This window comes from Perissodus microlepis, chromosome 10, assembly GCF_051167445.1.
Source record: "Perissodus microlepis isolate ML-2025 ecotype Zambia chromosome 10, ASM5116744v1, whole genome shotgun sequence".
NCBI classification, from domain to species: Eukaryota; Metazoa; Chordata; class Actinopteri; order Cichliformes; family Cichlidae; genus Perissodus; species Perissodus microlepis.
The window spans coordinates 8,667,363-8,680,287 of NC_140470.1; the positions used below are offsets into that span (position 1 = coordinate 8,667,363).

General features: G+C 39.5%; 1 protein-coding gene across 8 annotated transcripts in view; it reads left to right on the forward strand.

The window, feature by feature from the left end:
- The window catches only part of LOC146378761 (unconventional myosin-XVIIIa-like), a 58,873-nt gene that overhangs the window by 8,916 nt on the left and 37,032 nt on the right, over positions 1–12,925 (forward strand). For 4 of the 8 annotated variants that reach the window (XM_084941784.1, XM_084941785.1, XM_084941783.1 and 1 more), the window contains 9 exons: positions 7,654–7,713; positions 8,512–8,599; positions 9,031–9,137; positions 9,216–9,392; positions 9,521–9,731; positions 9,851–9,993; positions 10,191–10,291; positions 10,470–10,533; positions 10,661–10,805. In XM_084941784.1, coding sequence (XP_084797910.1) covers positions 7,654–7,713; positions 8,512–8,599; positions 9,031–9,137; positions 9,216–9,392; positions 9,521–9,731; positions 9,851–9,993; positions 10,191–10,291; positions 10,470–10,533; positions 10,661–10,805 — 1,096 coding nt within the window. Of the gene's footprint in view, positions 1–850; positions 2,527–4,281; positions 4,366–4,960; positions 4,988–7,653; positions 7,714–8,511; positions 8,600–9,030; positions 9,138–9,215; positions 9,393–9,520; positions 9,732–9,850; positions 9,994–10,190; positions 10,292–10,469; positions 10,534–10,660; positions 10,806–12,925 lie in introns of those variants that run through there. The other 4 variants (XM_084941786.1, XM_084941790.1, XM_084941787.1 and 1 more) reach the window with 3 other exon arrangements.

The window sequence follows — 12,925 nt, forward strand, 5'->3', positions numbered from 1 at the left end:
CCGCCCTCGAGGTTGCCCACCCTCTTTCTCAGGGCTAGTGAGTGTGCTCTTACAAGACCCAGGTTTTACTCTGCCTTGGCCCTGGCTGCACTGCTTCAGTGACAGAGTGAAGATTGGAAGGTTAACCAGACCCAGAGAAAAGGTAATGGGCTCATGTCTCTGGCGGACTGTGTGTGTGGCAAGTAGTGTGATCAGCTCAGAGTGTACATGCTCTGCTTAGCAGTTCTATTAGGGGTCTGATGGCATCTCAGAATGGCCTCCTTTGCTGTTGAAACTATTTATAGGAGTGGACTGATGAAATCAGGGACAGAGATAGTGAAACATGTTGCTGTGGAACTCATTTTGGTATGTCACCTTTTAATGAGTTAAATAAATTATAGTTTAGTTAAGAAAAAGTTGACTTGCTTTCTTTCTAGTTTCTAGTTCTAGTATGGCCATTTCTGCAAAAGAAGCAGATTCCCAATATTTTTATATTTTTTGTGTGGTGATTGAGGGAATGGTTAGTTGTTGTTTTTTGTGTGTGTCATTGCTATTATAACAGAATGTGAATGATTCCCACATATGACGCAGCTCCAGATGAATAAGTTTGTTTTGTGTGCCTTGTCTACTTGGTCAGATTCTTGTTCATGTGTTTTGCAGTTGGAAGAAAGCTAACCTTTCATTCATTATGAATGTTCATGTGTTCTATCTTCAGTGCTGCATAGTCTGTCTACCCTGTTGCTGAATGACCTGTTCAGTGTCACACTGCTCATCTTCAGGTTCCCATTCTCGGCCGTCTTCAGCTGTCTCCACTGCAACCCCCCCCCCCCCCCCCCCCCCCCCCCCCCCCCCACACACACACACACACACACACACATCACCACCATTCCATCCATTTATTCTTCACCTCATCCAGTTAAATCCATGACTTCTGACCTATCACCATGGCGTATAAATCACGCTTCTCTTTCTGGGAGCAAAAGGAAAGTCCCTTTTTGTTTTTTCGTTTTATCTTATTATTCAGTGATTTTGTGGAATATTTATGTTAAGAGAGTAACCATGATCTGAATGTGTGGTTTGATTTGTTTTCTTCCTTCCTCTTGTGTAGGTTAAGGTTGAGAACAAGCCAGATGTAAGTGTTTTTCAGCTGCATGTGTTTGAGTGATGGTGATACAAACCATTTTTGTGTAGTAAAAGAAGAGTGGCTAACTATTGTCCTGTAAGAGATACAGTTCTTAGTAAAATAATCAGGCGTAGTGGATGGGCACCTACTCTATCATAATTGAACCATGGGCAGCAGCTCTTTATTTAACCAATATCCAGTGCAATAGCATCAGTAAAGTATTATTTGAATATGATTTCTGAAAGGTAAAAAATAATCAGCTTCATTTGGTTCCATATTTTTGGGCCCATCCAAGTTCTTCTTTTCAGTGACTTGGTGCACCCTCAGGTGTTACCGGCCCCACAGAACCACTGCGGATGAATCCAGTTTGATTATATACAGTCCCACCTGTCTTATATTGTGTAAAACTAACATTAGAATACTAATTTGTAACCTTGCCCATGAGTCTCTGGACATGTTTCTTTTCCCTTTATCCAGACTCAATTCAAGAAAAAATAAAAAAAATAAAAACCTGGCTTGCCCATACACTGTAATTATGAGATTTAATGAAAATGAGTAATTGAGTTGGCTTGATTGATTCTAACCTTAGTGAGCAGTTTAAATAATCCTTTTCAAAATAATTCTCTGTGAAATTTTAAATCCAGTCTGATGTAGATAAGGGACAACCTCAGGGAATTCCTGAAATTGGTCTGGACACAGGAAGTGGTCCACAGTCAAGCGCATCACCAGCTGAAGAAGCCAATAACAACACTGGTATGGGAGGTCCAGACACACCTGGGGAGGAGAAGAGTTCTAGTGGTAAAAAGGTGGTGAAAGTTGTCAGAAGAGTTGTTAGACGAGTGGTTCCTGCTGGAACAGAAGAGCGCAACCAGCACGCAGTTTCTGCATCTGCTGCAGACTCTGCGATAAGGAAAACGGGAGCTGCTGGGGTGGAAAAGGATGATATATCAGTGGGCCTAACAAGCCTGATGGGAAGAGGCAGAACCAAGGAACATCGGCCTCGCACCCGCACCCAGGACCGCAAGGAAGACACTGTGAAGCAGGAAGAGGAGAACGGAAAGGTGGAGGAGGTTGAAGAAAAGACTGCTATGACAAAAACAGAGGAAGTTTCACCTGTGCCTACTACTGCAGCCCTTAACACTCCACCAATAAAGTCTAATCCCCTCACCCCTCCACTTGGGTTCATCCCTCCACCTAAACCTGATCCTTTGGCCCCACCTCCTGGTTTCATCCCAGTCCCCAAGCAGAACGTGTTGACTCCACCACCAGGTTTCATCCCCACCAGAAAATCAAGCCCACTGCCCACAAAACAGAATCCCCTGATAAGACCTCCTGGTTTCATTCCTGTCCCCAAGGCAGATCCCTTGGCCCCTCCTGGTGGTTTCATCCCAAAACCTCGTCCACTTGCTGTAACGAAACCAGAGGTACTGAGTGAAAAGTGCATGTTTGCTACTTAGCCACTAGGTGGAGCACAACTCAAGTCATCACTGCTAAGCCACTAGGTGGAGCACAACTTAAGTCGTCACTGCTAATTCATCCAATTTTCTCATAAATGAGCTCAATGAACATCTTATAGATTGTTTTTTGGTTATGCATTCATCTTACTTGAGCTAATCTTTGTTATAAACAAAATTAGTTAAAGTATAATACATTCCCACAAATAACTTGATATAATCGTTGCCTTGAATAAGTGGAGGGAAGTGGTGCACATATGGAAACTAATCATCAGATTTATCAGTGGGTATAAGGGTGTGCTCATGACCTGCACTGTAGTTGTCTGATGAGTTGGAGCACTGAGCTAAATCTCATTACTGTGACTTTCAGCAGACAGAGTTGAAACTGTGCTCTCTCTGCTGTGCACTACTGTGAGAGAGGATGTTTAGTAATGTTTTTAAAGATGGGAACAAGAATAAAGATTTTTTTTAAAAATGTTGTTCAGGTTAGCATTAATTGTCTTGTAACAGTCTGTCAGAGAAGAGTGTTTTTGTTTCTACAGAGCAAATAATTGGTTATGTAAACATTTAAATCTGCTAAAAAGAAAATAAAATTGCTTTAAGGATGTACCTTTTTGTATCCCAAGTTCCATTTTATACTTCAGACAAAGTTATGTTTTTGTCCTGTTATTTAGTCTCTGGCATTCTGTCTGTCAGCCTACCATCTGAAAATTTCATCAGCAGATGTCTGTGAAATCTGGTGAACAGTTGGGTATTTGGCCATAGAGTGAGGGATTGGATTTCAGAGAGATGCACCTGGTGTTTTTGTTGAGGGATATAGTGTTTTTAACTGCTCTAGGGAGAGACTTGGCTTTTAATGTCAGGAACAAGATGTTAAGCTGATCTTAGAAATTTATGTGTGACAAACCATTAGTGTAGGTTTGTTTTGTCTAGTGATTTTTATATTTCTGCTCTCACTAGAGCTATGACTGTACAACAGAAAGGTGTTTTTATGTTGCTGACAATGGCAGACCTCAGCCATTACCATTAGCAACAACTAAATTATACCTGGGGTTTGACAACTTTAGTAATTTGTTTAATTCCAGTTTTTAGCAGCTTCCTGTGGAGGGGAAATTGAAACCAGACTGTCAAAGCCTTACTTTGACTTTCTCCTGTGTATATATTAGAAAAAAAGAACAAGCAATATTTGATTGGAATTTAAAATAATTTTTGATTTGCAACTTCAAGTATAGCAGCAGTTATGGAACAGAAGTAGAGAAACTGAGCTTTTTGCAGTTACAGAACAATGGCATAGAACTTTTGATGGGTTAATTTCAGATGCAACTTTGAGATTTTTGGGGAGTGGCGCCTGAAAATTAGGTTGGGATTTTGATTATTTCATTACTTTGAAGAAATTTGCATTCGATTGTTGCTGAAACCACCATCGACAATTCAATGCCTAAAACCATTAATCTTTACCACAGTGTTTAATGATCCAATTTTCTTGAACAGCTTTTTTGCCCTTACCCATTTCCTGACTGAATTAGTTGGAAAATTGTAATTAGTTTGAACAAGCGTCTCTTGAAGTTGGCTCTAGTTTTCTAATTAAAATCTAGTTTAAAGTTAAAAGGAAATACCTCGAGCTTTAACTTAATTGTCATCATCATCATGTTATCATGTTAATTCCATCTGTGTGTGTGCATGTTTGTCTGTGTGTTTGTGGTTATTTACATATGTTGTGCAAAGGTGCAGGAAACATCTTTCCCCCCTGTGGTCTCCAATGGTAAACCTCCCCCTGTTGTCCTACCCCAGTCTGCAAAAAATGAACAGGTGTGTGCTAAGTTTGCTCCTAAGGTTGACATAAAACTATGGTTTTCCTACATTCAGGAGCATAATACTTTTTTGTTGTTGTTGTTGTTTTTGCATGCAGTGGTTCTGCAGTGGAATAACTCTTTTTTTGCCCTAGGCTTAACCCAAGGCCTGACAAACGGCCTTCCCGAAATGATTTCCCTAAAATTCCAGAGGCCATCATTGCGCTGTCCCAAGCAGCCGTACTCTTCTACACCTCTGATATTGCTCAGCTTAAGCTCGGTGTTTCTGGCTCTTTGCCAGCTCATTTGTATTAATTCTGTAGCATTAATTGCATTATTATCTGGTCCAGAGAAGGACTGAGCTTGTGTAAGCCTCGTTTCAGTCTCAGTCATATAATGACAATGTACTCTTACATTGATTATTTTAGCAGTGCTGGATTATATGGCAATGAGTTACTTGTTTTCAACGTTTAGAACATGGAAATGAGCTTATTTTACCCCTTCTCATTGCTCTGCTCTTTTGTTGTCTTAATCCATATCTTTTGTCTCTATGCTTTTCTGTGGGTCACTGGATCCTGACTTGCTGCTGTCCACTTTGCTGTTTACATGGCTAGCATACCAAATGCTACAAATCTTCTCAGGTACAGCTTGCTGTGCTGTGGGCTCGACACACTCCTTCAGCTGTAGAGTGCTTGAGTCGAAGCTTGTTCTCCTCTACTGACCCTTCTCTAGCATATATATTCAGGGCTCGCAAAATCGCTAGCCCGACGTCCCGGGGCTAGCGATTTTTCCAGTCGGGCTACCAAAATCTATCTCTGCCCTGCCCGTCGGGCTATCGTAGGAAGGAAAAATATATGTCAATGCTTTTGCATTCTTTCGGAAATGTAGCTGGGTAATTATGTCATTGGCATCGGTGAGCCACTGTCAATATGTGACATATTGAAATCGCGTTTGAATTTGCGCTTGTTTTTTGCTTTCACTTTGCGAACTGTGTGTAGAGAGCGACAGCACTGATTGGTGAGTGACGATAATTTGCGCACCAATTCCTCTGACATCGTCTTATCAATCGTTAGCTTACTACGCAAACATGACAAGTGAAATCTCCCGCAGCAAACTTAAACATGTGAGAGGTTGATCACGCAGAGAATCGCTGAGCGTTATGTGAGTGTGTGTGTGTGTGTGTAAAAGCAGCAGGATATATATTTTAGTTCTGCTGAGTCAAATAAAACAGGTCAGGGTGAAGAAGTGACAGCCAAAGAAAAGCTTACCACAAAACGGAAAAGTTATGACAAATCAGACTATAAGGCAAAAAGAAAGTGCAGCTTTATGGTTTCATGGACAAAAGAATTTCTGTGGCTGCAATATGACAAGCTAAATAACCAGGGCTGCACATAAGTGGTCCGCAGGTGCGCATTCGCTGTCAAAATAAAAAACGCGCACAAGATAAGAAGTTGCAACGCGTGTTTGTGTACATAAGATTTTCTGGAGGAGGACAGACATTTGTTTAGAACTCTTAAAGATGTCGAAGAAGCAAGCTCCTTTAAGCAATTACTTTGGTTTTCCTCCACCTCCAAAGAAATGTCAGAAGGAGTCCGAACCACAAAAGAAGCGCGTATTCTCGGAAAAGTGGTTGCAGGAGGTGAGCTGGCTTCAAACAAATGATGAACGCACAGAGATGTGGTGCGGAATGTGCCGTGAAAATCCCACTCTAGCGGACAAAAACAGTGCCTTTTTTATGGACGCAAACGCGCGTTGCAACTTCTTATCTGGTGCGCGTCTTTTATTTTGACAGCGAATGCGCACATGCGGACCACTTATGTGCACCCGTGTAAATAACATAATGTTCTGCCGGGTGTGTTGTTGGTTTTCCCTCGATTTCTGAGTCGACAAGCGCCTTTGTTACTGGGACCAGTCATTTTAAGAAAGGCCCCCATTAGAACCCATGAGAAATGCAAGAAATGCATTATTGCTCAGTCTGCAATATCTTTCCCAGAACAAACACCAATTGCAAATAACGTACTAAAAATAAACCTGAAAATCAGTTTAAAACAGCGTACTACGTTGCAAAGAGTGAACTACCACTGGCAAAATTTAGCAGTCTTTGCAAACTTCAAAAAGAAAATGGCCTCGATCTTGGTTCCACTTGCCTCTTACCCGTGACTTCAGTGGAAATTTCAAATTCAGGATCTGACACAGACTGATTCATGTCCTACACAGTTCTTACAAGTTCATAGAAATTTCTGTTAGAACCAAGTATCTGAGTTGATGATTGTAATTTTTATACAATGTTGTAATTTGTTTTTCAACAATTTTTTGATTAATGTTTTGTTTCCTTTACAATATTATACTTTAATGTATAATATTGTAAAGGAAACAAAACAGGAAACAAAACATCAATCAAAAAATTGCTCTCTTTTTTATTCGGGCTACTTAAATTTATTTTGGGCTACCAAAAACTGAAGAGTCCCTGCCCGAAGGGCTACCAGGGATTTTGAAATTTTGCGAGCCCTTTATATATATATATATATATACACAAACTAAATTTTTTTGTGCCTGCCCACTTGTCTTTAAAATCATTGATGCAGAGGCCTGGAGTGTACTACTGCGGCATAAAAACTTCTCAAGATCTTGAGAAGATCAAGATTTATTTTTACCACTGCTCCATTTCATTTACAGTGGACTCGGTGTGTCATGCTGCTGTGTAATGGTGTTGTTGCTTTTGCGCTATACAACTACATGTACATACTGAAGCTATATTGTCATAATTCTTCAGTTAACAGCTTTTAACACCTCTTATTAGGTGCATGTCAGTGACATGGAAAGCTAGAGTATATCTTTATGTGGATATTTGATTATATCTTTGTTTTTGAAGTACCATACCCTTCTATATGTATTGCAAAATTACTAGCATTAACATTTCTGATATACATACCTTACTGTGCATAACTGTGACTGTTAATAAGAGGGCATGAGTTTTATGCTCTCTCCACAAACCCACACGTGTGTGGTTAAATGCATCCTGCTAATCAGTGCATTATTTTTGTTACAGTATTTCTTATAGTAATACAATCATTATTAAGGACTTTATGGTAAATGTGTTGGTGAATCACTTATTTGGGTGGTGTTGCACTGTTGTTGGCCTTGCTGCAGTGTTCGTGTTATACTTTTTACACATTCTGACCTATTGTTTTACTTTTCTCCACAACTCTGCATATTTATTGTTTCTTCATGCGGTTGTAAATGTCAGTTGAATCTCTATAGGTGTTGAAATAAAGCACTAAACTTACTGATTTCTTCCCTTGTCCAGTCCAAACTTGTTGAGGATCCCGTGGCCATCCTTCAGGCAGCACACTCAGCTGCAACTAAGGTCTGATAATGGCTACAGCTGGTTGTAATTCTGGTTGCATCCCGAAGTGTTTCAAGTGGAATGTCCTTTTTTGTGTTATTTGTGTGGGACAAACTAGTCATGAGTGTCACAGAAAGCCTAGTGAATGACATTCAGCACCCATAAAGCCCAAATTAACCTTCCCTATAGACTTACTCAATGAAGTTAAATCTGAGTAAGGAGTAAGTAAGGAATAGAAGTACCCTACTCAGTCAGTACTCATTAGTTAATAAAATTAGTTGCATTTCAAGGAAGAAACTACTATTTGGTGCATATTCACTGTTTGTACCTACTTTATTACCTCCAAACACTTGACTTGATTTATTCCCTCTTCACTTGACTTGATTTAACTGGTTTGGCTTTATGCTGTATGTGTGTCTCTGTTCAGTTCAAGCAGGTCGTGCATTTTTTTTCTATATGTGATTGGTTTGGACTTGGTTGTGATAAATCCCTCCTGCATTTTAACCTTCCACCTTAAATGTCTTTATAGTGAGCATATTAACTGCACCTCTGAGTTAATCACTGTGTGAGCTCTGAAAGGTTCATAAGAGGAGAGTCATGGGAAGTCTAGTTCTTCTGTGGAGGGCTGCTTTTGTAAATGACATAAATATAGGAGGTGTGAAATGAAAACATACTTCTCTCAAAACCATATAGCCCTCCACTCAGTGAACTGAAATCCTTTTGAAAGTCCATTATGCAGCTGTATGATTTATTAATCAGTGATCCAATAGAAATTGGTTATACAGGTTTTCATATACTGATTTTCACCTCTCCTAACAGGTAAAGACTGAGGAGCAGCTGACAGCAGAGAAAACCTGGTATAACACTGAGAAAGTATGGCTTGTCCACAAGGATGGATTTTCCTTGGGTTAGTAAAATGTCTGTATTTAAATAAATTATGCATTATAGTGCATTTAGATGGATTCTTTTGTGGGTTTTTTACCCTTTATTTATAACTATATTAAAACAAACTTACTTTTTTTCTGCTTTTCCTGGTATGGTCTGTTTCTGGTTGACCTTTTATTACATAACTGTAAATGTGGGTGTGTGAAGCATTGGAAATGCTTTTGAAATTTTGATGTTATCAGGCTGCTCATTTTACCTCAGGCTGCATGTGATTAAACCAACCATGTTTTCAAAACTTACATTTCAAAACTTACTTACATTTTATTAAATCTCTGACACTATTGAAAGAGATACAGTTGCCACATAGTATTATGCAAAATGAAATGAAACTTTTGCACTCAGGTTGAAATGATGTGTCATAAGTAATTAACTCCACACTTTGTGGTGGTGCAGCAACTCTCCTGAAGATGGAGACAGGCAGTCTGCCAGAGGGGAAGGTGAAAATCCGCCTGGAGAGTGATGGATCTTTATTGGATGTGGATGAAGACGATGTAGAGAAGGTATTTAATCATCTCATCATTTGTGAACCTCATTAATTACAGATGACACTTGTGAGCTCTTCTGACTTTGAACTCTAGGCAAACCCTCCAACGTTTGACCGAGTGGAGGACTTGGCCTCTCTGCAGTATCTGAACGAGTCGAGTGTGATGCACTCTCTGCGGCAGCGGTATGGCAGCAACCTGGTGCACACCCACGCTGGGCCCAACATGGTGGTCATTAACCCCATTAGTGCCCCTTCAATGTATTCGGAGAAGGTAGGCTCTAGCCAGTACATGTGACACATCTCTTGTGGGAGAGTATAATGAGAGTGTAGTGAGGAGAAAATGCATTTCCAGTGGTAGTAATCCATGTAAAAACACTATAATTTTGCTCTTCTTTCCAGGTGATGCAAATGTTCAAGGGCTGCAGAAGAGATGACACTGCTCCTCACATTTATGGATTAGCACAGGCTGCCTACAGGAACCTGCTGACTACTCGCCAGGATCAGTCCATTGTATTGCTGGGCAAGAGTGGAAGTGGCAAGACCACTAACTGTCAACACATCATCCAGTATCTGGTTACAGTCGCAGGAAGCACCAACAGAACATTCTCCAGTAGGTTGGAAAGGATGTCCTCTGAATTTAAAAAAAATAAATAAATAAAATTTAGCTAATATTATGGTTGATGTTGTTGAGTCCCCCTCCCCAATAACAGCGTATGATCTTTATTGTAGCGGAAAAATGGCAGGCAGTCTACACTGTTTTGGAGGCTTTTGGGAATGCTTCTACGTGCATGAATGGCAATGCTAGTCGCTTCACCCACATTGTTTCCTTGGACTTTGACCAGGCGGGCCTGGTGACCTCAGCCTCTATCCAGGTACAGATACGCACATTTATTAATTAACTCACTTGGACTCAACTGTTGAATTTATTCCTAATGAATAACTGATTTTCATTCCAGACATAAAGTGGTGTATATTTTCACCAAACTCAGTCTTTGTTATTATGCTCACCTGCTCATAATATTGTATTTCTGCCATCCTTTCAATATTGTGTTCTGCCCTGGTCTTTCAGACAATGCTTTTGGAGAAGATGAGAGTGACAAGAAGACCAGATGGAGAGTCCACTTTTAATGTTTTTTACTATCTAATGGCTGGAGTAGATAGCTCTCTGAGGTAGGGATTAATACACTCATGTCAATTACTATCTAAATCCACTACAGTACTGCATTGGTTTTTACATAGATATATTGTAGTTCTCTATAATGCTGCCTTTTCTTCCTATTTTCCCTTTGATCCTAAATGTGTTCACTAATGTCTTGTAAGTTATTTATTTTTAAAATTTCTTCATTAGAACTGAGCTGCACCTTAACCACTTTGCTGAAAGCAGTGCCTTTGGAATCATGCCACAGACTAAGGTAAATGCATCCTGATACTAGAAGTTTGGCTTGTTTTGTCCAACCAGGAATGGAAGGGGAAAAAGTTTACTTAAAGATTTACCCACCCAAAAAAGAAGCTCAAGTTATGTTTGTGTGAATCTGCCAGGCAGAGGATAAACAGCGGGCCTCTCAGCAGTTTTTCAAACTGCAAGCAGCCATGAAGGTTCTGGGGATCAGCGGTGATGAGCAGAGGGCCCTCTGGCTCATCCTTGGGGCCATTTACCACCTTGGGGCTGCGGGAACCACCAAGGGTAAGATTGCTTGAATGCACTCCTGCACAACTGCATCACCTATTGGAGATGACGTTTGTTCTGCTGTTATAGAACAGGCTCCAGTGACAAAGCAAAATGCTGTTTTTGATTTGTGCACACGATGAAAAATAATTATGGTGAAATTACCTTTGTTAGCCCAAATAGTTTTTGTAACACTTTGTAATTTGACAGATATCAAGCTGGCATTATCTCACTGTTGGCAACATGTGCTGTGTGATGCAATCACATGTAATCACAATGACTGAATAATACATTTATTTATACGTTAAAAGTACACAGTGCACAGCTGCTCCAATGATCAATAGCTGAACATTTAAATCTAGGCCATTGCAGAAAATGTTATACTTTAGATCTTAGCACATTTGCGTAGAGTGGGGGGTGGGTGGTGGTGGTGGTGGGCTGTGGCACTGGGAATCATTCAAGACTTTGTGGTACAGAATTATTGCTGCCTTTATAGTATGTGGCTGCCAGTGAAGTGATACATTGTATTTTTTATTTAATCTGAACCCCTGTCGGATTTACCTTATTATTCCTTACTGCATGAACATATTAAATAAACAGAGCACTGTTTGTGCTTGAGTAACTGAAACTAATGACAAACTTCTTGAATCTAATTGCTTGGAAACACCGTTGCTGCTCACGGAGAGAAAAACCTTGATCTAATTCTTGACAAACATTTATTTTGTCATAAAGATGCATTACAGGACTAATGGGAACAGCAGTTCTCACGAACACAAGAACTTGCTTCTGTCTAAAGCTGTTCGAATGATGAAACCTAATGTAACAGATTGTTTTCCTTTAGAGTAATAGAACGGCCCTTTTATCAGGATTTGACTAACATTTTAAAATTAGATGACATTTGTAAAAGCTGTAGCTGCCACAAAGATTTTTATTTTAGGTGAGTTAATCATCACATCCTTTTTTTGTCATTATAAAAGGCCACTGGAAGGATAGAAAGGATAGAATTAACCATTTAAGTCCTTTCAAAACACAGATTTAAGTGTTTATTTATATTTAGCATTGACTTTTTGGTTGATGAAATTTGTTTTGTTTTAATTTTAACTGAGGTTAAGTGGGCATATTTACACAGATGAGCAAATGAAAAACTGTCCATTTAAGGATTTAATTGCCGTTGTAGTGCAAATAAATTAATTACCGAATAGCAGGATAATATACAACAGAGAAACCACAAAAAAATGTGTGATAACTGTGGCAATAGTGCTGAATTTTGTGTTTTTTGATACGTTTGCTCACTCTTCAGTGCCTGTCTGTAATTGCCAGTTACTTATGAGAATAGCTTGCCAAATAATTTGCAGTGATCCCCTCCAGCTGGCTCCCAATATTTTTGATGGCAGAATAAAGCAGGGAATAGTTAAAAAAAAATCAATAAATACTGTCTGTTACTGGGAATAAAAATTCTGAACAACTTTCTGCTTGGCAATACATTTGATTGGTGTCTTCGTTTTCAAAATGAATTCTTATGAAGAAGCAATGTCAGGGGTAGGAATAGGAAGTCATTGAGAGGCCTTTCTATGGGAATATTTATTAATGATAATAGTCTACAGTCTAGACCCTTTTGTACCAAGGGCCTAGTTTGCATTTTGGTTATCAAAAGGAGTAATAAACAGATTATGAAATAAATCCATTGGCAGTGTAACTTTATCCTGGTACACAAGAGGGCAGCAGTGATCTCCAAAACCTAGTTAAGGGACCACCTGAAATGAACTTAGTTTTCTCTGTATATTGTGTAGTGAACACTTACATCGAATAAGTATAGATAGGAGACTTGGCATACTCTTTCTGTGTACTTAAGAAGAAATATTGTACATATGTAATTTTCTTTTATTATCTTTAAAAGCCGTACAGCCATCTGCTGTTTGATTCTGCAATGTTCATTCATGTTGGTAAACCCACTTTGCTCTTTTTGATGTTTTAGTGGGATTTAAGTAATTGTGCTGCCTGGTATCTATCAAAGTAAATATTTAAATGCCTTTGCTTGTCTTCATAACTACCCTTATCAATAAGAGAAGTATGCAAGGCTTCTGCAGTACTGATGAGACAGATAGAGCCCACTACTTTGTCTGAAATCCCACAGTTTC